We start from the raw sequence: 27,478 nt of genomic DNA, 5'->3' as shown, positions 1-27,478 counted from the left end.
TCTGAAGGGATCCTGCTGTGCTTGAGCCAAATAAACCTATAGGGGGCAACATAGACCACAATATATTTCCAACTTCCAAGCCTGAAGATGTGTGACTGGGGGCTACCACTCACAACAAATGGAAAGCAATGCTACCCGCATGGTCTTACACACATCCTTCTTTTCCCCTTGTCATCCCTGTGCTGTGGTACTTAAGTCTCTAAAGAATGCTGTAATGTCCTAACTATAGGATGTTTTTTCCCTATAATCAGTTAGTATGTGATGTTTTGAATCATCTTATAAATTCATATTGTTAAAAAATTATAATAAAAATTTTGTATTATTGAAAGGCTGTACACTCTCAAAGAGCAGTAAACCTCAGAGACACAGCAGCACCACTCAGGCGATCACGTAATCCTCAAAGAAAACAAATCCAATGGAGGCCACAGTACAAATTCACTCAGGGTTTAATTTAAGGTGAGTCTCTATGGGGTTTTTTTATTATTGTTGCTTCACCACAACATCTGATCTCAGGCTTCACCCACCTGCCAAGTGCCACTTTAATAAATGTAACTATACAGCAAATGTGTCAACATCTAAATACACAAGTAATACTCATACATGGGTTCTTATGTTTTTACCCTTTTCTTTCTTATCAGGATGTAAATTACTTTTTTCTTTCTTGATAAATTTAATAAAATTCTTTGCAAGGTGCTATAATGTCATCACGCTACAAATCCAAATACTTAGTGATAAATAACACAGCTGTTGCAAACCCAGTGTTAGATACAGTGGTAGATTTAATACATTTTGACATCCCCTGTCAAAATGAAGGGCTATTTAAATATCTAAAAATGATCACCATCTGTATTTTAAACTTATTTGACATACATAAAAATAAGTACGGTTATTATAGTCCAAATCTCTCTACGAGGTCACACTATGAGGCCTGCACAGTATAGGTATAGAGCCTTAACGGCTCAGCAACATCACCTTTCTACTGAGCTCTTTTCAGTGCTGTAAGTCTCGGGTCATCTATCTCACCGCAGCATATCTGAGTGCTTGTACTCCTATTGTGCACATCGGTGTCAGATTTGGTGTCACCCTTGAATGTCAGCCACCAACTCAGTTGTCCTCCCAATTCATCCGCCTGACAGGTGGAAAGAGAACTCCATGGAAGTGCGACATTGTAGGAGTGAATTTTCTTTTGAAAACCTTTTTTAACAGCAACATTGTGTTAGGTCGCCTGGAGTGATCTCACCATTACCACAGAGGTCAGTGCGGTAATCTTCAACCTACTGTAAAACTTTTTTTTTTATAGGACTAATGTCTTTCATCCTGCCAACTGTTCATGTCTTTAGATATCAAAGGTTGTCAATGAAATGGCATAAAGGTCATAAAGATTTTTCTTCTTATACCAAATACATTTTATTATAATGTAAAATACAAAACAATAACAAAGAATTATTATTTACAAATGTACAAAGTTCAAGATTATATTACATATTTTGGCTATAAACAAACAAATATTTGTTCAGAGTTATTCATTCAATACAAAAATACAAGCGTCTCATATAAATTATTGCACTTTGCAGCTGCAGTGCATTGAAGATTGCCATCACCTTTAAAAAAAAATGAAGTGTTTACCTGATTTAAGTCAGATTGCGGAAGAGAGGTTTCCAAGAAACACAAAAACCATATGGCACTTTTTCATTTCACCCTTTTTGTATAATCTTTGGTACCTTTTATTACAAAAAAAAACCCTTCAGAGTCACTGAGCACCATTCTGTATAAATTAACATTGTACCTGAAATCAATGGCATTGCAGGTGAAATGTGTATATAAATATATATGTATTTAATTGTACAGTGTGTCGTTTACAGGGCCTATGAAGACATGTTGCTGGTAGAAGGCCTCTGGAGATGTTTTTTCTGTTGCTCCTGGTTTCCCTGACAAAAATACACTTCCAGTTCGAAAAAAAAACCCAAAAAACAGTTGGCACCTGGTCCTCCAAGTTTTGTCGGTTAAATAACACAAATTCCAGTTTGGTCCCTTTCATAAAAAAGTTTACAACCCTGGCTGAGAGGTCTTGTCGAGTCACCTGCACAACGTGCGAGCACGGGATCAGTCTTGAGAGAAATTCTTGGCTCTTAAAGATCCAGCGCTCTTTCATTTTTGTTTTTTTTTGCCATGAACACCACAGCTTGTCTTGTTGCTTGACGCCAGTTTGAAGGCAAATCGTGGTTTAAAAGAAAAAAAAACTGTAGGTCACAGGTTTGTTCAGGGTTCTGCTAACGTACATATATGTCCCCTTCCCCGCCCACTGGAGCCTTCATCCACCGACCATCCAAGTCTCATAAGTGTCTCTTCATGTGGAGAGCTAGGTGATCTGACCTTGAAAACGCCCGGTCGCATTTCTGGCACTGGAACGGCCGGTGGCCTGTGTGTTTCCTGTAGTGGCGGGTGAGCTCATCCGAACGCGCAAACTTCCAGCCACAGCCCTCCCAGTCGCAGTGGTACGGCTTCTCCCCTTTGATGGAAACACAATACACACAGAGCGGTTAGCACTGGCCCTGAGGTTAAAAACGGCCCAGCCTTCCCCACATTCAGGAGAAAAAGAGGTCCATCCTGTCCTGCAGCTAGTGTGTAAAGGCCAAACCATCCGGCCTGGGGTTTGTATTTGAAAAGGGATCAGTATCAACCTGTTTTACTGCACCTGCTAAACAAGTCCCCCTCCCAGCCCCCACCCTTCCAGCCCCTATTCAAACATGTTTGTCCATAATGAGCAAGTGATGTTCAACAAGGAAACTATCACGAAAAGAAGAGAATAAGCTTAATGAGAGCGTGCTAAGGCTAAAAGCTAACACTAGTGTAAGCGGACGCCAGAAGCGTCAAACACCCATCTGCATACCTGTGTGTGTGCGGTGGTGCGCTTTAAGGTGCGAGCTCTTTGTGTATGTCTTCCCGCAGCCGACAAAGTCACACGTGTGTGTCGCCACTCTCTTCCTCGGCCAGGACCGTCGACCACGTTTAGGCTTTGGCTCCTCCGGCATGCAGTCACCAGTAGATATCATGAGGGGTTCTGTGGAGTCAAAAAACAGATGTGACAATAACTGTTATCATGGTCCCTAATCATACTCCACATGAACAGAGAAAACTTATAACTATATCAGAGATCACTGAACAGTGGGGCAGGCTTATAGCCGATATAACAGAGGCATAAAAATTCAATATTTGTTTAAAAAGAATGTATCTTCTGTCTCGAACTTTGAAGGGACTCAGAAAACATCACCTCCTTTAAATCATATAAAAGGCTTGTGCAAAATAAAGCTGCGATTCTAAAAGCTTTAATACTTCTCTGCAAAACACTGCACAGTGCCACAATTAATAAAAAAAAAACCCCACCACAACAGAGAAGTGGTTAGTTTTAATGTTTTAAAGTAACAAACAACACAGATTCTATAGAAATTCAAATTCTGTATGCGGGCTATACTTTTAAAGAGTTTTACGAGGACAAGATCCTTTTAAGTGCAACACTTTGAACCAATGGCTCGTTTAAAACCATTGACTCTGTATAAGTTGTGTTCTTAGACAGATTTTAAGAAAACACAGTTTTAAGAACTCTCTATTATAATAAATGCTCTCTAACCTTGGTACTGCATGGATGATGTCTGGGCGTAGGACGTGTATCCCGGTGGCGAACTATGGTGGTATCCCTGGGGAGGAAGAGGGATCTGAGAGTGGGAATGGCCCAACACCTGGTGTTCCCGGCTCAAGGGGTGGTCCGGGGAGAGGGAAGAGGATGAGGATAACCTGCTGTTTGTCATGGAGCGCCCTCTGCCATGGAACCCAAGATCCAAGTGGCTGGGGCGCTGCTGCTGCTGGCTTCCTCGTCCGTGGGAGTTTACTCCAGCCAGGTGTAGGTCCATGGGTTGTGAGATGGTGCAATTACTGGGGTTTTCCTGCTTTATCCTATGGCACGCGAAGGTCGTCGAGGCACGTGAGGGAGTCGGGTCTGACACAGCGTTAACACAGGCCTTGCTAACATTCATGCCTTGGTTGTAATCTCCCATGTCCATTGTTGTCTTGACTACAAACTTCCCATGGAGGCTCGTGGGTTGGAGGTAAGCCGGATCCAGCTCGGGTCTCATGAGCTCGGCCACGAAGCCTCCAGAGGGCGAAACATCGTTGATGTCTGGAATGGTGTAGAGCAGCTCGCTGGCAGTTCCCTGAGGGGAAGGGAGAGGGTAAGATGAGGTGAAAGACCCAGGGGAAGGAGACAGTCCCTGGGCAGAGGTGCATGCCATGGCATCCTCCTGCTGTTGCTGCTGCTGTTGTTGCTGCTGCAGAATAGAGTTGGACAAAATAAAGTCATAGTCTAAGTCCAGGTCCAGCTCTGTGTCTTTCTTGGACATGCTGGTGGCAGTGGGATGGTCTGGGTCGGGGCAGCTGCTTTCGTCTGGCACGCTGGATCTCTTAAGATGGGACAACTCCTCCTTCCATCTCTACGGGAAAGTTATAGAGGCAATTATGAGTGTGCTGGCACAATTTGATCATTTGTGTCATGTTGCTGTTTTTACAGGCACAGAGTCAAGAAAATCACACTAGGGTTTTATCCTGTCTGTCCTGCTTGAAAACAGCCCTAAAACAGGGTAATTTAGAGTGAAGGGAACCTGGATCTGCAGTATGGAGACTGATTATTATGACAGCTTAGCTACAGAGCTGAGTGTGGTGCAGAAAGTGTCCTTGGCTGTAAGCACTTCCCAAGAATACTGATTTGTAGCTGAAAGCACGAGAAGAGGCACAGGTATATCTGGTGAATAAAGAGTGGGCCCTTTTTTAATGATCAGACTCAGAATAATCTTCCTTTCAATATTTTGAATTTGAACTGCATTTAATTGGAAAGCTAATCGAGCTGGATGCTCTCCACGGAGCAATACAGTAACCCATGTGCGCTTCCCGTGCATGTCTCACTGTCTCCACGCTAAAGCAGCCTGTGTAAACTGGTGCACGCCCCATTGGAGCGTGGTGTCAAGCCCTGGCTGTAGTGTAACAACATGGGAGAGACACATTGGAAAAACAAACACGCTAGAAATACACTGCACCCAATTCTTTGATGCTTTTTTTATTTTTGTTTTTTACCCCACACAGTGCTATTTTTTTTGCCATGCGCGCATAATATGAAGTGACCACAGGATACTCACTAAATTGGCGTTTCCTATAGATTTACTCTTGATAGTGGGGCCGCTGGCAAAGGTGGATATGGAGGGCAGAAGGGTTCCACCTAATGCCATCTCGACGTCATTTGGAGGCTGCCTGAAATTTAAACAGAAAAATAACGTAAATCCTCGCGGGCTGATCCCTCGGGCGAGCGCAGGCTGTTTGTAGTCCAACAAGCAGATGTTAGTCAGTCAGATGTTGTCATTAAAAGTTTGTCAGGTCCACACCTCATCGCTTAGAGTTTATATATACACACATATATATAAATGTATATATATGCGGAGTCCCGTTTGAAAAGATTCTTCTGAGGATGCGGCTGCACTGCTTTGAATATCCCCCGGATTTTAAAGTTTCTGCTCCGCGTCGCGCATTACACTTTGGTTCCAGGACATGCCACCGCGAACGGGTTAAAAGCTGCCGGGCTGCTGCATTTTTAAAGCTGAAACGATGCTAAACGGGAAGATAGACTGGGGCGACGGGGCAGGGGGGGAATCCCTTGCTCCTGTTGCCATGCAGGGACCGGCAGTCTGAACTGAGGGAAGCGCGTGAGAGGTATTCGTCTTAAATCACTGGAGCGAAGGGAACCGCCTCTGTCGCCCCGGCAACAAAACATTAGCGGAGGGGGGAGGAGGGGAGGGGACTGGAGGGAGAGGCAAGGAGAGCGAAAGATTGGAGAGAGAAGTTTGTTTGTATTCATAGCAACCGTGACTCTCCTTACTTTTTGTTAGTCGTGCGAAATGTGGTTGAAGAACCGCGTTGTTCTAAATTCTGCACACGGCTGACATGGGAATACCTGAGACTTTCGTTAATAACGACTGGAGAGTCACCTGACGTGAGCAGGTGATATTAGGGCCTCGTTTCATTAGCTAACCCTGAGTTGTAAAAACACCAGGTACCTCTGCTTTTGGCGTATTTATCCAATAACAACAACTCTATTTGTGTTTGTCATTGCTGCGTTTGTTTCCCGTCGTAATTGTGGATTTGTTATTTAGTGGCACAGAGTAGTGCCAAAAGCGGTGGCCTATCCCATGACAGGTAAATATGCAAATTATTGTGGGTAAACATTATGTTTATCTATGTTACATCACGAGCCGGCACAAGGACCCTGTGTTGGAAATCATTCGGCCACTCACTACTCCCCACTCACTGTGAAATAGGGAGCTCTGTGTAAAGGACCGCATAGGGAGTCGTTTCATATCCCCCATTAAATATCTAATTTGTGTCACGCAATTAAAGCAAATATTATGCTGAGTGCTTTTCTTCCAAATTAATCAACTTTGTGGTCGTTTTTTTCATCTTCAGAATAATGCATGATGGCTTTATAGTTTGTGAAATAATAATAATTAATAATGCAAACCTTCATTTGTATAGCACTTTAAAAACATAATTAAAAAGTGCTTTGTTGAACACAAAAAATAAATCACAGACAATACTGAGTCTTGAATACTTTGCTTTCGGACAGACCTGTAAAGCAGTGAAAACACTATCTAGTCCTGGACATACTGAGTACTGAGTTGCTTCACACAGCCTGTATATAAATGACGGAAATGATGGAAGCAAGTAAATCCAATGTTGCACCCTGCTGTCTTTCCAAAGTCCTGCAGGCGACTCTTCTGTTTTTAAAAATATGTCAGATTTTATCTTGCTCACCTGATTTATAATCTCAGTAGACACCTTCTTATTCAGTGCATCGTCTTAATCCTTAGTGAAACATCGTATTTAATCCAACTCAGGTTTCATTTTGTAAATTATTTGTAAATTATAGTTTAAGATAAATTAGTCTAAGTTAAAATAGATGAAAAGACAGTATGCCGTGGGTAGGATATACTCCTGTTACTTATCGACGTGTCTTCAAGAGGAATTTTTGAAGCACCAACCATCAATCACTCACAAATCAAGTTAACATATCTTTAATTAGCAGTTACCATGAGACAATCTAGCTGTTACAAAGCTTTTTCATACATAACCAGCATCTGAGTTGTTACTCAAGAAAAGGTAATGTATTAAGTAATGAAATATATTACTTGATTTCTAAATTGAGAAAGTAATTTATTGCACTACTTGTTGCATTACTAATTTATTAATAGATCAAATGACCTGAAATGCTCTGTCATATTATCACCAGTAATATAAACCTATAGCTATAATCTTCTAGCAGGATGTGTTTTTTTCCGTCTTCGCCCAGCACACAGATGTCTAAAGAACACTTGCAACACAAGTAACGACATAGTATTAAATGTAGTGTAGTTACTGAATTACTACAGTGACACGTTACACTACTGTGTTACTGAAACATGCAATGTAACTACAGTAAGACGTTACTTTGTAACATGTTACACACGACACTGTATATAAAAAGCTAAGTAACAGCCATCTTCTTTTAAATTTCATTCTGACCTGCAACCATCTCACTCTCTCAGGAATATTTTTCATGATTTCATTGGCTGGAGCATTTGATTAAACTGATTTGACTGGGTGGCTAATGACTGTCTAAGCACTATATAAAAGTACGTTTTGTTTTGTTTTTTATTCATGAAGAACAAAGAAATAGATCCACGTGACACTGCCCAACTCAAAATGATTGCGAAGAGATAGCACTGAAGCCTGACGTGAATCAGTGTGAACTGTGACGTACATGTGACCTGCCTTAGGGCGTGGCTGACACTGACAGATCACTACTATATGAGCATCTGGTATGCTCACTTCCCTTTCTAAATTATGACGTCTGGTTTACATCAAAGAACCAAACAAAAAAACTTAAAAAATGGCACTCCACAAATCAATGAGACCACGGTGACTATGCCTGTCTTTTATATACAGTCTATGGCCAGCCTTCATGCAACAAATGTTCCCACTGCTCTGCAAAATGTATCATTTTATTATTTATAAAATAATATGATTATGTTAGGACAATATTTTTAATAATTATTTAGAATGTTTACACTGTATTGCAAACACACTGCAGTTTATGCATGGCCAAAATTCTGAGAGCTAGCCATGCTACACACCAAAGCCAAAGGTAACGTGCAATGCTTATCCTTAAATGGGCCTTCAATATACAAAATATGTTATCATTCTGAAACAAATGCTATGTGGTGTGCTTGAAATATAGGCAACTAGAATTAAATCCCTTTTAACATTTTACTACGTTTCTTCAAGAAACGACACATAATAATTATCTTGCTGTCACTTTTAGCCCATAAAAAAAAACACATGAAAAACTATAAACAGCACTGTAAACTTAACCTTTCCTGCAAGCATTAAAGTACACTTCTCATTTGAGCTGCGTTTGAACTGGGCTCAGCAGTGTTTGCACAGAACAGGAGAACTAACACAGACCTCTCTATCCAGCATAATTAGACACATTGAATCAAGAGTTCAGTGCAAGAGCAAACAAAGCGCTCGCTGCTGATCCTGCTGCATCAGGATCTTGTCTGTTAGGCATGTCAACAAATGTGCCGTCATTTCAACAGGACACATCTCAGTGAATATCTTCATTCACCGTTTGAAATTGCACAAATGCACAGAGCTTGGGCTGGCAAACAAGACTCGTGGGAAAATTGCAGATTAAAATGTAAATTTTCTTTGGTAAATAGCAAGTGTATCCTGTTGGTTAGCTCACTGCAATAATTTGATATACTAATACTATGAGACTTAAAATCCGAACCTGCGTTGTCTTTTAACGCCTGTAAATGTGCGGTGGGAAGTGATGGCTTCACACCAACAACGTTTGCACTACATCTTTTGTTCTTCAAGACCTGCTTCCTACAGCAGGTAGGGAGATAAAGGAACCTGTGTGAATATAGCCATATTCTTTATGATGGAAGATAATGGTGGTGAAAGTGATCCTGAAAACAAAGGCCTGGCTTTGACAACTGAGTTGCTTTTGCAATAATGACAGGCAGAGGAGGAACAGAGGAAAGAGATAAAGGAGGAGAAGGTGACACCACTGTAGGCTGTGTTCTTTTCCTGACACAATGAAGTCGTGGTGATTTAGTAACTCACACCAGACGCTTGTATAGAATATGTTAATGTAACACTCACAGTATCGGCTGAGAATATGAAAGACAAATCTGCAATACCCAGTTGTAGACTTTTTTTTTTTTTGCAAGGCATTGATGACATAAGAATCGGAGGTGGTGAGACTGAGGTAATGTTTTTGTATGAGCAAGCATAACTGTTTAGTATCTGTACAGTGTAATATTTTCCTCTGATTAACTTCAACAAGTGTCCTGGTATTGTTTCTGCTTATCAACATGGATAAAGTGTGAGTGCTATGATGCCTACCTGAAGAAGAACGGGGGTGTTGTTGTTGGCTGTGCTGAGAGGGGTTTTTTTTTTTGGTTTTGTTTCTAATGTTTGCTGACATAATCTGTGGCTATTCAAATAAAAAAAACCATATTTTATAGTCTAACAACACACTTGTGAACACTGAATAACAAAACGCTTAACTGCCTATCACTGGAGAATTTGAGCTTTTCTGGCATTGTTTCCACTGGTGTCCCTCAGTCAAGTTCCCCCTCCTGGAAAGCGCCCAAGTGCATATGAGTATCAGCGGATCATAACTCCAGATATTGAGGTTTGCTGTGCTCTCTTCCAGATGCTGTTCAGTAATTAAAAAATAGCTTTCATTCTTTCCCTAATTCTTGAAAGCTGAGTCAAGCTTTGTTGAATCTCAGCGCTGTACTTTCCCCACTACTCCACCTCGCATTAGGTTTAATACAATTATATATGTAGGAACTTTTTGTTTTGCAAAGCCAGTGCAAAGCCAGAGAGGAACTCAAGTTCAGATGACTTTCTGATTATTTGCTTTCGAACAGCACGAGCAACGAGGTACTGACTGTGGCTGTAATCAAATTATTTCCCCTATCGCTGTGGTTTGTAGCACTCAGACAGCTACGAGTCTCAATTCCTTCACTGGTGCTGCACAAAAGAAAAAAAAGCGGCACAAAAGCAGCAAATGTTTGTAACATTCGCAGCTAAACTTACCCTTACAGCGCACTATTTGACAACAGCATCTGTTCAAAAATCCCAAACTGCTCTTTGAGCATTTCAGGTTTACAGAAAAATGTCACTAATGATTATATTTAAATTGCTGACCTACAGCCCATAACCCAAATGCGGAAAAGAACTGAAAGAAAGGAAAATAGTAAATTACCGTAAACATTTTCAGTTAATTTTATGCAGTTGTGGCTGAAAAAGGAATTGAGGCATTGCTATTCTGCTAGCTGGCTAATTGTTATTAGTTATTTGACTGAAATATTATGTGAGTAATGTTATTATTATCATATGTAATGTACTTAATATATTAGTTTATAGGTGTTAACATTGTTTCAAATAGTTGTTCCCAAATTAAAATATATGTTTACAGTTTAAAGTATTATAATAATATGCAATATAGCATCTTTTCACTGGATGTGCTTCTTACAAATAACCTTAGGTTAGGGGCAGATCTGATGAGTTGCATTCATTTTCTAATCATCTAAAGCTAAATCAAATTATTGAAGGATTTAGATTTGGTGTCCAGTTCAGTACTTATTTTAGATCAACAGTATATCACATGTGGTGCTGTGGCCTTGTATGTAAATCACTGCAGTGGTGAAAATTTTTGATAGTTGATGGATAGTTGTTGGTTTACAGTTCTGTCATGGTATGCAAATGGATGAAGTCTGGGTTTGTCCGGCTGCTTTGTTTGGACGTTTCCGGCCAAACCTCAGTAGCCAAACAAAGTTGCGGCTGGGCTGAGAAGCACCAACTGAATTTTCATAACATTTAATAATGTAGACCTGAGCATCCACTGGTTGTAGGAAAATGTTTCTGAGGTGCAGGGTGTTGATCGTGGGTAAGGCGAAATGGCTTCAGACGACGGAGCACTGTTAGGAAGAAGTTAGCAAGAAACAGAGTGAGAGGGAGGCGAGAGCTCCTGTCGGGCGGCAAGCTGTCCAGCCTTTGCCTGCCCTGGGATTCCAGCCTTAAATATCTAAGTTATTTTTAACCAGGCCCACGTAACAGAGCCTAGCGCCAGCCCCCTTTTAAATATTTTCTTTCCTTCAGGAGGGGAAATGGAAGAGAGCCACACTTCCTGGTCACGTGATCAAGCCTAAGAAGCTGAACATGCAACAGGACGAGTGGGGAAGGGCGAGTGAGGGAAGGAGAGGGAGCCTGGTTGGCTACTTTGTACTCACACCAGCCCACAGAATCAGCGCTCAGCGCCTCCTTTCTGTAAGGTTTAAACCCCTCAGCTGGCCAGATGAGGCGTCGGATGAGGCAGTCTGTTTTAATCAGATGCTCAGACGTAAGAAGTCAAAAGGACCGGGGCAGTGATTGGTGTTCGTGAGCTGCAAAGGAAATGAGAGCGTGGGTACAGCACATCAGCAGACAGAGGGGTGGGGAGAGGGCCGTGTGACGTCAGGCCAGGGACCCACCAGGATTAGAAGCCTCTAAAAAGAAAAGGCCTGGGACTGGGCTGCCAGAGCTGGAGAGAATGTGTTTCTGTGTTTGACATGGGAGAATCAGGGACTTACCATGAGCTCACCTTGTTGACATATGGAGAACTTGGACCGCTTCGTGTCTCAATCTGGAACCTGAAATCATTACCAACCTCACATTACAGCCTGTGATGTTTGTCAGATTTATATTGTGTCTCATCCAAATGGGGCTCAGTTAATTAGATGATAATATAAAATATGTCTGCCTTAATTTAATGTAAATACATATAATTAGTGGCATGATGTTACAAACATTTTGCTTGTGGTGAACATTTCCCATGTAGGAAACACACACTTAAGTTCACTTCCCTGCACACATCTGTTCTCTTATCTGCTCATTCTTTGAGATTTAAAAACAGCTTCCCTGATCAAGTATGACCAGTGAGACATAAATGGGACTGCTGTAACTGTGACCAGCCAGAAACTACCTGAGTCTGGATTGTAGTCAGGTTGACTGCAGGATATTTGTGAGTTAGTGAGCCAGTAAAAGACAGACTCACAAGGCTTTCTTTCAAACATTGACAAGATTGGTCATGTAGGTGATCTTTTGGTTTCTGCTTAAAACAAATTTTACGTTGCAGGCATATACAGCCCACTTGGATCTTATGTGGGCTGGAAAGAAAATTATCTAGGCTTAAATTGTAAGAATTAAATGCGTGAAATAACAGAAATGTATATATTAATTACTTTGACCTAAAATGAATGACCATGAGGGGAGATCTTTATCTCAGGAAAAGCTGGAAAAGTTATGAAAATACAGTTAAAAGTCCAAAATTGATGTTCTCCTTCACATTTTCCAAGGCCACCCAGTGGGCCGGATTCGAGTCTTTGCCAGGCCGATTCTGGCCCCTGGGCCTTATGTTTGGTTTTTAATTTTCCAGTCACTTGATATAATACAGTTTAATATTTGTCCAGCATGAAATGTAGGCCAATACAGGGTTTTACTGTGAACCTTTCTGTTGAGCGCCCACATAGTTTCAGTTTAGACATCACTTTTTGCTTCCGATCGTTAATGGGAGTGTCCTTCAAGCAGGTCCTTTCAAGTGGGAACATTTTCCAACGCCTCCATTTTAACTATAACAACGATTTAGCTTGTTTGGGATTAACATCAGTTGAGCATGAGGACTAACTCAAATATCTGCCCATGCTTGCTTGGCTTTCTTTCTTGTTTTTAAGCCAGTTATCTTAGGTTTGCTTAGTGACTCAATGATCTGGCCAATCTGTGTACATTTGACTCTGTTTAAAGTTTAAAGCCCTTAAAGGTGTTTGCATAGCTTCCAATAAACTTTGTGAATGGCAGGAAAATAGGGATTTTCATTTAGAAATGAATGACATCCTTGAGTACTGTAATTATATAAAGTGCAAATGAAGGCATTTTCTTTGGAAGTACAGTACTGCACAAAGTCAAGAGACGCTTAATTTCTTCAGATTTTGCTCGGAAAATGGGAAAAGTCAATATTTGGTGTGACCACCTTTATTCTTCAGAATAGCCTCACCTCTCAGACAAGCCTTCTTGTCATTTCTTTAAATAGACGTAGGGAATAGTTTTCCGGGCTTCCTGAAGGACATTCACAGCTCTATTTTGGCTGCTGGCTGCCTTTTGTTACATTCTTTGTCAAGACAATCCCATACTGTTGGATGTTGTAATGTTGATGTTCAGGCTGTGGGGAGGTTAATCCATGACTTATAGTGTTCCAACGTGTGTTTTTCCATCCAGGTATGCTTACTGCATTGTCATCAACATCACTGTCATGCATAAAAAAATGAAGCTGTTTCTAATCTGATACTTTTCACATTAAAATCTGATAGTGGTACTTTTCTGTGTTTATAACTCCATCAGTTTTGACAAGCTCCCCACCACCACTGGCTGAAATGCAGATCCAAACCTTGACAGAGCCTCCATTCTGTTTCACAGATTGCTCTGAACACTCACTGTTGAACCTCTCTGTACTCCTGACTTCCTCCATACACTCCAATATTGATTTGAACCAAAAATTTGATATTTTTCATGAGACCTGTTGCTACTGACTTTCAGGGCAGTTTTTGTCTAATTTTGGATATTCTTAAGTTTTTTGTTTCCCTTCCTTAAGAATGTCTTCTTGTCGAGCACCGATCAAGACCATTTTTGATGAGGCTTCACTGAACAGTAGCTGGATCAACTGGGCCAGATGCATCTCTTGGGTCCTTTTTTAAAATTCTAGGCCTGCCACTTTTTCTTTTTTCCTTCACTTGTACATGTTCCTCAATTTTTTTTTTATATGGACGTACTGGACGCCACGCTCAGATGTGCAAGGTTTTCAGCCACTGGCTCTTTGGGAATCACCTTTTTGGTGGAAAAACACAATTTTATTTCTGTCAAAATGTGTTATCACAGATTCAACTGTGAGTTTTTAGAACAACAAAGTGCCTAAAATACACTGGTTCATCCCTTCTGTTAGACTGGTCGGTTTTAAGTGGTTCAACAAACAAACAAATAAAAAACCCATTCCTCTGAAAATTGCCAGACGACATGGAGTGGAATGAAGATGAGTGAGAGAGCAGCCAGTGATCAAAGAAAAACTTTGAAAGGCCTTCAGAAAGCCTGGACAACTATTGCTCAAGAGCAATTTAAAAAGTCTGGCTCCTTGGAAGCAAAATCTAAAGAAATGAGGGGTGACTCAAAAGTTCTGCACAGTGCTGTAGTTTCCTTGAATCCATTTAATATCAGACTTAAATACAATGTTTTTAATACTGTTAGTGTCACTATGATTTTTGAAATGGCATCAAGTTAAATCGTGCATATATGGTTTAGGATTAAAAGAATAGTCAAAAAATTGTTAAATAGTCACATGATGGTCATTTTGCATTGCTGAGGGTCACTCTTGGGTTGAGTTGTCTGCATAAACAAGGCAAAGTCTATAAAAAAATAGGCAGACACACACACACTGTTTGTGGCTAGGCGCACACATAGTCCACAGCATGTAGACAACAGGATGCAGTTAGTTAACCAAGCCAGAGTGGCCAAGTCTTCAGTGCATGAGCACAAACTATAGAGCACAAACTATAGCATGTTTACAAAGACATTGATGCATTATTTCATAACCAGAAACACACATCTGTACACATCTGTAGCCATGCATCTTTCTGAAAAGGTTCTCTTTATTTTGTCCAACCTGTAACTATGATTTTTAAAGTACAGGCCAGGGGAACATGAGCTATACAAAACAGTCTAATTTAACACGAGGAATTTCAGTCATGCTTGTACCATAAAAGCTAAGTGTACAGTTCAGTGAGTAAACCAGGATCTTTACAATGTTAGAGAGGTTCCATATGAGTATTAAAGTTTTCTGTTTCACTGTATGAGTGCATCAGACCCTGCACAGCTAATATGGCAATCACAAGCACTTTTCAAATGCTTAAGAAGAACACTGGCATTGACTCAAAGGCAGCTAACAGGTCGTCGATCCTCTTGATGCAGCGCTGTTAAACCAGACCTGTCATATTTTTACATCGCTTGATTAAATCTTTATGTTTGTGAGGCTTACAGGAATCTAAGATGCAATGTGATAGACGCTCAGCGGTTCAGCGACATAGAAATGGGGCCAAAGGTTTTTGATTTACACGGCTTAGAGCTTGCATGCTATTGCACTTGGAATTTTAAAGCTTTTATGATGTGGATTAAATTCAAGAGTGGTTGAGGGCTAAATGTTTGAATGCACAAGCTTTACATTTAAAACTGCTAAACTGCCAACACATCACATCCTGATGATCTCCAGACTGGATGAACACCTTTGGCTACAGGTTTACTCTCTAGTGTTATAAAGTCCTGAAATTCATATGATAATTGTTTTCAGATTTGAGGGTAGCAGGCTCCTGGGTTCCTTGTGCACCAAGTTTTCCCATTGGGAGTGGTTGGGAATGTTTGACCCCTTTTGTGTATTGCTGTTTTTCAGGTTTTTCAGATTGTCGTGCTGGAAACATACCTGCAAGTGAGTAACGTTCTGAGAATTAAAATGACACTAATAATCCAAAATATCAGCACGTACATACTGCTGGATGATCCATGGTTTGTAGAAGAGAGAAAACTGTCTTGGTGGGAAAGCCCCATTGAAAAACCAGGGAACTCCTAATAAATTTTATGTGCAATAAGAGAGGAGAAACATAAATGTCACGACTGCGTCTCCAAACCTCCCCATGGTTTAATATTCAAGCATAAATCTAAGAGGTGCAGGGCAGAACTCTGTAACAGTTGGAAAAAAGACAACTGTTGTGAAGAGCAGAGACATGGAAAAATTAGAGTTGGAAAACTAATTAAAAGTTAAAAGCATACGCTGATTTCTTGCTCAAAAAGCACGTTGACTGAGGAAGCCACCTTCCTTCCTCACTTTGCTCTGTGCATGCATCTCCAGTAACAGGCAAACAACTTTTGTGGCAACTTTTGTGAGGCAAGCACCCAAATCAAATCAGAAATGGCACATTGTGGTAACCTTAATCAAACTACAAATCATTTCAGACCCATCGGCCCGGCTGGAATGCTGAAGAAAGAACAAAACTTGACAGGCACAATTTAAGTGATGGCTTCTCCAGTCTGACGTTTTATTGACATCATGCTGCCTCTAATTGAGAAGGGGGGTTTCTGTAACTCAAACCAGATGGGCCACCAGCTCATGAACTTAAAGCCCCCCTCCCCAACTCTACTCTCTCTCGCTGGCTTTCTCTCTCTCTTACACTTACAGGGCTACTCTGGCTCAATGAAATACTTAACTATGAAATAAAATGTCGTAAAACTGACCTATTTGTACTGATTGTAGGAATTTGATACTATGCCATTTATCATAAAGACGCTATGGCAGGGTAAATGGCGAAAGTACTGTCTTTTCATCTTAAAATCCTCCGATTTTACATCAGATTTTCTTGTTGGAACAGCCAGGATAGACTAATGAATCCCCTTGAGGGAATAGTCTGACATTTTGTTTTCTTGCCAACAGTTAGATACCAATCACATAACCATATGGTAAATATAGCTGGAGCTATAGCTCCTATAGCCATTAGCTTAGCTTAACTCTCTAAATTGGAAAAGCCAAGAATCATCTAGCCTGGCTCTGTGAAATAAATGTACCAGCATCTCTAAATAAGATGTTATGACTAATTTAGGGCTATATGCTGACCTGGTTGTAGGATAAACCAGGTATAATATTTTAATGTGTTAACTTTAGTGGTGGACACACAAACAGACTACTGAGGGAACCATAAACATGTAGCTCGCTCTTAGCCTGCTACTTTCAAGTTTGCTCGGAGGGTGTGTTCAGGTCCTGCGTCAGGTCTTTGCTGGACTTCCCCCCCCCCCATTCCTTAAGATTATGACTTTCAGTAATTTTTTTATATGCTGTAGATAGTTTTAGGCCTCCCACTTCCTCCTTTGTTCTCCACTTGTCCAGTTTTTTAAGTATACACTGCACAGCATACCGGGATATGCCAGGTTGCCTAGTAGCTCTTTTGGAATAACCTCGTTGGTGTTTAAATTCTGTTGCATGCCTGCCAAACTATATTATTTTTGACATTTTTTGTAGATTCAACCAGAGAAGTGCAAATACGTGATGTTGTGCAACAGGCTGATGGTAACAAAGTGCCTAAAGACACAATTTAAAACTGGTTCTTTGCTAAGGTGACTGTCATGTGTAGACTGGTTCATTCCTCATATTAGGTGCCTTTTCTCTGAAAATGGTCAGGTACAAGGACTGGATTAGAAATGAACAAAAACACAGCCAGTGTATATAGAAACAATTGGAAAACCTTAGGGGAGCCTGGAGAACACCACTTTATAAAAGAAAATATAAATATATAGCAAAATGTGGGGTGGCTCCAGATTTTTGCACTGTACTTTATGCATCTGCACTGAGGCTAACTCTTTTCTCATGATTTCATTCTGTTTTGCTAAGCTAACTGGTTCCTCTGGTTTCCGCTGTCTATTTGTTAGACAGTCTCAGGGGTGGTGTCAGTCTTTTCAGCACAACAGAAAATAAGTGCATTTCTCCAAATGTCAAACTGTCAAAGTTCTTCTTTGAGCCCAAAGTAAAAGTATACATGTGCATGCACTGTTAGAGAGGAAGAGAGAGAACTATTGCATAGGCTGTTCATTAGACACATGGATTTAATGAGTCTGAAAAGAAAACTGGATGTTAGAAGTGCACTAAATTAGTAGGTTCACATGAATTTCTTTAGAACCAAAATGGGAAATTTGCCACATTAGCAAAGCACTTTCATTTGCAGACATTTTTGAAAAGACATCAGAGGCTTTGTGATTTTATACCAACTGCGATCAATTGTGCACTTAGAAGGCATTAAAGTAAATTCACCAGCTGCTAATGACATTTATGACACAGCATGGAGACTATATGGCACTGTGAGCAAATAGAAGAAGAAAAAACGCTGAGACGTCCTTAAGAATTAAATTAGGGTTTCCCTGGCAGAACCTTCCACATAAATGGCCATAAAGATGACAAAAGCATGGCAATCATTAAAGTTAGGCCATTTTGTCACTCTGAACAGTATTTTTTGCCCACAGATTTTATTGATGTTTAATAAGAAAGATGGATTAGAAAAAAAAAATCCACATCAGTGTTCATTACTGTATCGGAAACACTGCAAAAAGCACTCATTAAACCACTGGAACTGATGGAATTTATAAGATAAAGCACTGATCCCATTAGCGTCAGCTGCTCGTACAAGAACACTGTTAGGGGTGCACACTGAGAAAGAGCTAAAGAGATTTCACTACAGCAAAACAACTTACATTTAATGGTATTATTTATTTACTGTGCTTTAAGCCAGTTTTCTTTCTTGGTCTGCTTTGAGCACAAATGAAAGGCAGATAATCAGTTGTCATTTTTCAAACATATTTTTCAGCTACTGTATACAGTGCATATGTATTACAGTTCAGATGTCTTTCCTTGAACATATTTAGTTCTTTAGTACTTTAGCACAATTTACCTTAAATGCTTTTCCAACAGTACAGCCACCGACCTCTTTAAGAGGACTGGGAGACTCACTCTGTGGTTTTTTTCAAGCTATGTGACCTTGTTGCCCCTGCACTGGTTTATAGCCCTTACAGTCAGAGTGGAAGCTCTCCAGCTTGTTGATGGTGTGAGAGCGTGTGGACTTATTCCATTATGCCAAGATACAGTATGTATGCCTGCTCACATACATGGCAGACATGAGCTAGTTACATCTGTAGCAGGGAAAAATTGATGCAGGGTCTGTGCTGTCAACATTAAGGAACTTAACAAAAAGCCAGTATGACGTGAGCATGCAAACGCCATGTAAGCATATTCCTTCACACACTTTCACACACCTCGACTCTGTGTGCTTTAGGAAAAATACAACTTTTGTTTGCCTTGGAGGCTTCAGCACCTGTTTCGCCACATTCACATACTGCACAAAAGTCATGCTGCTATTTAAAGTGCACCTGTGTATTTTCCTATTAAATAGGTTAGGGACTCCTTCCTGACTAGAGCAAATAAGTGCATGAGCTGGCTCCACGGTCTGCAGAATGACGTGAAGACAGGAACAATCAGCAGTTTGTGTACCTGTTGTGACGGAGAGGTCACTGAGACTAAACGGTGGTGTTCTTGTGCTCAGAGTTAGCCAGGAGCTATGACTATCCTCATTTTCTGTTTCTACATGTGGTTGTGTGTGTCTGAAAACAATCCTTAAAGAAGATAACCGTATGGACTTAAAATGATTACACCATCAGTTTCGGTGAAGTGGCAACCTCCAGGGCTGAAAAATGAAGCCAAGGTCCATGTGCCAAATGCTAAATGTTCATTGGTTGGCCAGCTCAGGCTGGCTCCAAAAGTGGATCAATCCCTATAGACTCCCATGTTAAAATGCCAACTGTATAGCAGATATAAACATTTTTACAGCCTAATATAAATAAAACTGTTGGTTTCAGTGTCTAATTGCTTAAGAAAACCAAGGGACAATGCCCAGGATAGGGCAGAGGGGGGTGCTTGCAGGAGACCAGCCCGTGGCTGGGTCCTTAGCCCATCGTTCCAGTTCAGGCATGGCCTGAAAGCGCTAAATGGGCCCGCCCTTCCAGTGACTCCCTCACTGAAAGGACTGTAGGCATTCGGTGCTTTGTAGACCAGTTGGCAGTCAGGGGCAGAGGTCCTGGGAGTCTGATCTCAAGTTGACACACCAGGCTTGGATTGGTGGAGTATCACTGTGGCAGAGGTGTGGTCCCTGGCGTAGCTGCATGACCGGCGAGCATCTCATCCCACTCTGAGGCATCTGTGACCTCAGAGCTCACACTGGAGGTTCTGGTTGTGGTGGAGCTCAGCAGTGTGTCCATGTCTTCTAATATAATAACAGAGTGACCAAGAGACAGATGTTCAGAGTCTGTTCATCGGTCATGGATGCTCTTGATAAAGATAAATTACAAATACATTTTAAAAATAGCTTAAATATAACTGGCAAAAGTGAATCCTGTGTAGGAAACACAGCAGTAAACACAGCAGTCACCGTTCAGGCCCTCTGGCTGTGTTTGACTTTCAGTAGCTGTTGAAGCGAAACATTTTTTAGGGGGTCAAAAAATGTACACAGGTCAGGTGACAAGTGGGCAGAACTTCATCTGAGAAAAATGTTACGCAATGATGTGAGTCAGCATTTCATATGCAGGTATACAGATTTTGAGATGTATTTTGGTTACAATCTATTTGTTAATTAAAGGTATTATTGTATTAACATATTCACAATCACATATGACCATGAGCTCTGGGTAGTGACCAAAAGATCGAGGTCACAGATACAGGGAGCCACTTTTCCTCCACATTGAATAGAAGCAGCTAAGATACTTCTGGCATGTCCTACTGGGAGGAGGTCCAGAGTCAGACCTGGGACATGATGAGATTATACCTCTTGCTGGCTTGGGAATTCCTCAGTGCACCCTCAAATGTGCTGGAAGAGATTGCTGGGGAAAGGCCCTCCAAAACGGATGTGGATAGGTTGTATAAATAGCTAATTTCTTACTTTTTGAAGGTATTTCTTTAAATGAAAGAGACCCCAACAATTATGCAATGCCCTATGAGCAAGCACGTAGTGACAGAGGGAAGGAAAATCCCATTTCAACAGGAAAACCCCCCTGACAGAACCTTAGGCAGGGCCAGTCATCCACTGTGTATCATTAAGGCTAAATCCACATTTATATGCGATATGTGGTTTCACTCAAGCATCAGACTCTGGGGAGTTAAAAAAAGAAGCCAATACAGCACCAAAAAAGTTGGAAAGTTTCTCTGGTGGCCACCTGAGGCTGGCTAGAAAAGTAAGCTAGCCCAAAAAGACTCCTATATTAAAATGTCTAGCTTTACAACATTAAAATGGATGTTTACATCCTGGTATAAAAAATGCTTTGGCTTTTGCCCTATTTTCCCCTTCATAATGTGTCCATAGGGGGTGAATAGGGTTGCATAAGAGGAATGGCTGATTCAAGGGAGAGGTTTTCAGTTAGACGCAGCCAATCAGCATCTGCTACGACTCTTCTGCTCTGACTGGAGGCGCTGAAATTGAAGCCTCTGCTGCGTTCTAGTTTTTAGAGTATTGTAATAGAGTTGTTTAATGAATAACATGGTCTCCCGAATGGTACTGCACGTCAAAGAGGTCTTCACTTCATTTGTGTTATACCTGCCAACACTCCTGTCCTTCCATGGTTTCTCCAGTATTTTTGCCTTTTTTCTTAGGCAAATCCCATAACTTAAAGTGTGACCCTCACATTTTATTATGAAAAATTGGGGAAAAGAATCCATCTGCAAGCCTTGTGTTGTTGTTTAATGTTACCTAAGCTGACAAATTGTAAATAAAGTGGAGTCTACATGCACAGTCCATGCACTACATGCAATTTTAACCCATTTGTCAATGAAAGCTGGCACACGCAACCTGATTCAAAGGGTGTGTGCTGCTACTCTATGCAGGCAAACAGACCAGTCAGAGGCTCCAGTACTCCCCCAAAGGATTTTAAACATAGCTTGGGCTCAGAACCATCCAAAGTAATAATCGAATTATACATATCAAGTTATTTGCTCCAATCTGGGAATAGGCAGCCTCCCTCAAACGACCGATCCTTGCCAGTAGCACTGCATAAAAGAAGCAGTATGGGTCAAGACAGACAATGATTTTGACAATGGTGATTTTAAACAAAGTCTAGGGTTCGAATTGTTTGAAAAAATAAAAGCAAGCAGTAAAGATTTACCCCAAAATGTTTACTCTAAACATCAAGTTGCAGACTTCACTATTTTCTTACACCAAACTACTCTGCATATACAGTGACACTGAAATGTATTTAGTTGCTCACACATGCAGGTTACATTATGCCAAGACATATTTGTCCTAAATGTTCCCACCAAAGTCATTTTTAGGTTCCAGTTTGGCTCCCTTAAGGTAAAGTGGAGGATGGAGGATGTAATCAATAAAAAATGTGATCTGTTTCAAATACCACACTGACTTTTTTGTCTTTTTATTTTTCTCCTTTAAACAATACTTGCACGTCGCCTTGTTTGTCCTCGCATTTACAGCACAGGCATGTGCACGGTTGCCTCTCACCAGCACATCAACAATTACTTTCCCTCGTTCCATAACAGAAGAATCCTGATTGTGTAACCGTCTGTCAAACCAGTTTTTTTTCTCCTCACTACTTAAATACCGAACCACAAAGCTGCAGAGGGAGGAAGGACCCTCCCCTCCCTGTGACTCATTCTCATAAGAGCGTAAGCAGCCGCTACATGCCATAGAGTAGTATTCCATGACTCCTGCCATTATCTACTACCGTCATGTCGTCTTCACCAGCATCATCATCATGGTTGGTGTTGCTGTAGTGCCGGTTCCCCGTGCCAAGCTGCTGTAACTGACAGCTATGCAAAAATATGTAGCAGTCGGGTTAGGTTGCACCTCCATAGAAATGTTCAGCTGTTGAGTTTGTTTCTTTTTCTTAAAGTGCAATTTAAGATTGGACTGCTAAGTCTGGGTAGTAAAACAATCCACTAACTACATAGTGACGAGCGGCAAAAGTATGTGAAAGCAGAGAGGGATATTTGGAGTGAAAGAGTGAGGATGTGAAGATGTGAAGTCCAGGAGAAAGCCAGTGAAGGCAATCAGCAGGTGCCGAGGACGAAGAAACTCAACTCTGGGTCAAAGAAAGACTTCGTCAGGGGGATTTTCCAGTGAAGTTTAGGGTCTCTGTAGTATTATGTCACTCTTACAGCTCCATTAACCCATAATGAGGGTGTTACCTAAATTATAATGTCACAGTGGCTACTGCCAGCAATACTATTACACTTGGCTTCATAAAATATCAAACCTGTCACTGTATCAGCTTTTCTGTATGACAGTATTAGACACAGCTCTGGTCAGTGTCTGAAACCGAGAGGAAAAATGGCATATACGAATGTGAAAATTTGCTTGGGCACGGATCAAAGTGTGGCACCGGCCACTGTTGGGACATGCTCAGCAAGCACGAAGGCACAGAAACCACGTCACATGCCATTGTGAGAAAAACGCTAGGGAACCGTGCCAGAGGGTAAATATCCACTTGACGATGGCGTGCGTGCTGATCTGGAGTACACACCCTCTGCCCACAGATAGGAGGAGCCTTTTATCTTAAACTATACACACACAGGCTCTGTAATGGTGACCAGACAGAAAACTAACAGCACAGAGCAATGAGAAACTGCTGATGGAGCATCTTTAGTGAACACGGAAAGTGTTAAGAATGCAATAAATATGCATTTAAGGCCAGACTGCATCACATGTCAAGTGCTCTAGCTGTGCTGCCTGTCTGAAAAATGTTAATATAAACGTTAATATACATGCTACAGGGTTCAGCCACTTGTCATTCCTTAACTAGACGCTGAAATAGCTCTCCTTTTCTATTCACTCCTCCATAATATGTTATTCAGCTCCTTTTCAAAGGGCGTCCTTTTTCTAAGGATCATTGCCCGAGCCGCAAAAGTTGAGAAACAGAGGCGTTTTTTGTCACTGACGGGAGCAATTTGATGCTTATCGCAATTTCAGTGCGCCACTTGGTCTCCACTCTATGTCGTGGCCAGCTACGGCACAAAATGTTACAATTTTGCAATAGGAAACATTAAAGTCGACCACAGAAAGCTGGCCTCACAGACCACAGTGACAGAATACACCTGAGGAGCTTCTCAAAGGGACTGTTTGTGACTTCACTGTCTAAACAAAACTAATAAATGTGCTCAGAGCTAAGGTCCATTTCTTAAACACACACAAGCACGCAATTATTGGCAACTAATTGGCTAGCATAGCGTTACGGTACAGGGACAGCGCGGTCATTAAAAAGACATTTCCTGTTTGAGTTCACTGATGCTTCCACTGATAAGCACAAAGACACACTCTCATATTATCGCCGATTGCAGGCACCAGTCTAAAAGTAGAGAAGTTGAAGCTGGAAGGTGTCATAATGTAATTTTTGTTCATGTAGGCCCATTTGAGTCAGACGTGAGTGTAGTTCAAAACACTGTTCGAGAGAATCAAGGCATCCATTAATGCAAAAGCACTCAGTAACACAAGTAAGTATGCCTGAAACAAAATCTAACTACTTCTAAAGGCATAGCGTGTTTATACCAAGTGAGCTGACTTCAATGTTAAAATGCCCACCAAAAATGTTGTTATAGCATAAAGCTAACTAATTAGGCTATATACTAATGCTGATTAGGAAGCTGGTTTGTTACCGTGCAGTGTGCCAATCCAGTCTATTCATATGTCATGCATTTTCTTTTTTTCTTTATAGCCTTTAAAATGCATCATGACATCATGAACCGGTGCGTGATGTCACGATGGCTACACGAATCTTTTTAAAATCTTGAATGGAAAGGACAGGTCTGCCCTTATAGCATTCTGCAAGCTGAATAAAAGAATTTTGTATATTTAACTCTGTACAGCTATAAGTAGTGTTTGGGGTAACATGTCCATGTTACTGTAATCATATTACAATTTTGCATCAGTGATGCTCTAATGTAATTCACAATCGAACTCAATATCATAATTATATTTTAACTTGCGTTACAAGGATTCTTAAGTTATCTGCGTAACACTCATTAAAAAAACATAAAATATGTGTTTTTATTAATCCACACTTGCACTACAATTAGCTGATTTTGGTTCATATGCAGGGAGGAGGAAAAGAATCAACAACTTTTGATGTGTTGTTATGTGTTGGTGCTTGGGACTATAGCCTCAGGTATTTTGTTGACTGACAATCATGCGACAGTGTATTTCAGCTCTTGTTATTCAGTAATGTTATAGTAATGTGACAAGTAGTGGTCTTATGTAATGCACTGCGTTACTTTTAAGAAAACTAATGTGTAATGTGTAATACAATACTTTTTAAAGTAATGTCCGCAGCACAGGCTATAAATCATCATCACTATGGTGCTACTGAATAACTCTACCATCATCATTCTTAAATGCTGTGCATTATGCATGTACTACATTTCACACTGATCTGTCAAATAGTGGCTGCAATAGTTCCATCTGGACTAAAATGGCAACATGTGAGACTAACTGATATTATTCCAGTTACTCTTTGAAGTGGCCAATCCTTGTTGGTTCTGTCCATCAGTGTGATTAGTAAATCACAACTAATGCTTTTTTTGTAGCTTTTTTTGTTTTGTTTGTTTTTTGCTTCAGCCTCTGCCATTATTTTATTTTATTTTTTGAACTATGACATAATACCTCAGTGTCATTGTCTCTATCCTTACATACATTCATGCACCTATTGTAGCCTGACGTAACCTTAGACTCAGACCTACTTTCACTACATCAGAGGAAAGGAAAGGACTTGCTCGAGTGTAAGGAGGCATACCTTCGGTCAAAGGGCGATGACCTCATAATTTTATGTTGTCCACCCGCAATTATGCAACATTCCCAGCGCCACCCATGTTGGCGAGGCTAGGGAGGAAGCGCTGAGGACAGACAGATCTCCCCCTCTCGCTCTCCGGGGGCCAGGAGCAGAGACAAGCCAGAGCTCAGATATGATTTTGCAGGAAGGAAAAGAGAAGGGAGGGGAGCACTGGATAAGAATGTTGCTGCTGCTTTATTTTATCCTTTCGCTTTCTTAACTCTGACCCAGGCTTGTGTTATGAATGCCACAGAGGTGGAGTTATTACAGACACAAAGGCAAGCCAGGTCTAATCTTGTTACTATTCATTTCACTAACAATTATAGGCTCCTTTTACAGAGAAGGCCATAATTCAGATCCATGTAGTTCAAGGGGAACTGAATGAAGCCAAACTTATGCAGCGTCGAGAATGGCTACTGCCACTTCATGCTAGTTGAAGTGCTTTAGTGACTGGCCTCTGCGCCTTGTGACATTTTTAACATTCCTACAGTCACCTCAAAGCCTTGTCTGTTCTCTTCCGCTTTACTTTGCAGTCCTTCACTGGACTTGTTCTCGGCTGTCTAGCAGGTGATTGAAGTGCTGTGGACTACAGGGCGCCTCAGTCTAGCTAAAAAAAAAGAGAAGACAATTACTACATCAGGAAGCTTCTGTCAGCTGGAGGGATACACACAAGAAGGGCCCAGCCAAAAACAAGGAATGCAAACACACCCATGTAAGCCTATCTGCTTACCAGTGCTGGAGATATTTGGATCTACTCACCTTATATTTAAAAAGTCACTGTAGACAGCATCCATGCCTACCCTAAGTCTTTCATCTCCTCCCTAATTCTTGTGCCATGACGGAGCACTTCATCATCAGAATCTCTCCATCCACCTAGTAGCAAAGATTTGACACGACGCTGGCAAAGGAAGTGGACCCACACCCCCTTGGCCAGCAATCAACCACTACAGACCTCACTACCTGTCTGCCTCGACTGTTACAGTCTGGCAGTCAGCATTCCTGCCCTGCCCTCCACAGTGTCAGCAGCTAGTATATTAAACACTCTTTTTTTAAAAAGGTAAACATTGTCTGAAGTGTAAATTTTTGCATGTCACATCTTCTTTTTTTTGCCTTTGTTTTGTATTTTCTTGCCCTGAGGCAAATTTTTCGGCTGCTTTATGCTTTGCACTAACTGCACTGGAACAGAAGCAGTTAAGAAATTGAAGAAATGGATGAACAGATAAGGAATTAAAAATAGCTGGCTTACAGTGTGTAAATATTCCTGTAATGTTCAACTAGTATGGAACACCCAGAAACCCCTTTATACCAAGAGTCAACACTTGAACCTCAAAGGCATTGTTCCTCTCACAAGTACTGCACTAAGTGCTGGAGCAGGGCCAAAACAATTAAAGTCTATCACTGTCCAAACACTTACAGACTTCCACCGTATCACTAAATCTGTATGTTTACCATAACATATCAGTTTCTGTGTTGGCCATTTTATTTTAAGACGCGTTCATAACTGCGCACGCATAATCTTTTATCATTCTGCTGGGCACCGTTTCTTAAGCGGGCCATGAAAACATTGGCAGACTTATTTTTTCCTTCCTCATCCCTGACTCTCATCTACTAAAAGTTGAGCTTATAAAAGTAAATTGCATGTCTATAAACGAACCTCCTGGGTTTGTGGGGCCATATTCGAAGTTGCTTCACTGCAGCAAAACAAACCCTAAGTTATGTAACATGCAGTCATACTCTCTACACCAAAAATTAATTAATTAATTAATTAATAAAGTATCAAGTTGGTTTGGGTTGCCAAGCTTCTTCCTTTATCTGTTTTTGACAAAAGTCCTACATTATCAACAAAATGTTAAGTTTCTATTTTTAAAGAAGATCACCAAACCGAGCCACAGCTTTCTCA

General features: G+C 40.9%; 1 protein-coding gene and 1 long non-coding RNA gene across 3 annotated transcripts; both read right to left on the bottom strand.

Annotated features, from left to right (window-relative positions):
* Window positions 1-450: 450 nt before the first annotated feature.
* Window positions 451-5,747, bottom strand: klf4 (Kruppel-like factor 4). The gene is made up of 5 exons (XM_040000441.1): window positions 5,427-5,747; window positions 5,184-5,295; window positions 3,629-4,484; window positions 2,891-3,061; window positions 451-2,509 (listed from the first exon to the last, which is right to left on the bottom strand). The coding sequence occupies exons 1-5, from the start codon at window positions 5,429-5,431 to the stop codon at window positions 2,334-2,336; spliced, it is 1,320 nt and encodes a 439-aa protein (XP_039856375.1). The 5' UTR covers window positions 5,432-5,747; the 3' UTR covers window positions 451-2,333.
* Window positions 5,748-18,731: 12,984 nt separating this feature from the next.
* LOC120714600 lies at window positions 18,732-26,810 on the bottom strand. Of its 2 annotated transcripts, XR_005691441.1 has the most exons (3): window positions 26,338-26,810; window positions 25,543-26,185; window positions 18,732-20,021 (listed from the first exon to the last, which is right to left on the bottom strand). It is a non-coding gene; the product is annotated as an uncharacterized LOC120714600 (long non-coding RNA). The 2 variants fall into 2 exon arrangements; XR_005691440.1 differs by having other exon boundaries at window positions 25,543-26,810.
* Between the last annotated feature and the right edge of the window lie 668 nt (window positions 26,811-27,478).

This window comes from Simochromis diagramma, unplaced genomic scaffold (genome assembly GCF_900408965.1).
Source record: "Simochromis diagramma unplaced genomic scaffold, fSimDia1.1 OVJJ01000596.1, whole genome shotgun sequence".
Taxonomy (NCBI): Eukaryota; Metazoa; Chordata; class Actinopteri; order Cichliformes; family Cichlidae; genus Simochromis; species Simochromis diagramma.
The sequence above is the reverse complement of the archived record's forward strand: the minus strand, read 5'-3'. Positions and strand labels throughout refer to the sequence as shown.

Bases quoted from the DNA above. Each gene is read 5' to 3' on its own strand.
- klf4 (XM_040000441.1), bottom strand. The intron at 4,485-5,183 runs GTGAGTATCCTG...ACTTTCCCGTAG, and splicing joins CTATAGGAAACGCCAATTTA to AGATGGAAGGAGGAGTTGTC. The intron at 2,510-2,890 runs GTATGCAGATGG...TTTCCATCAAAG, and splicing joins GCACCACCGCACACACACAG to GGGAGAAGCCGTACCACTGC.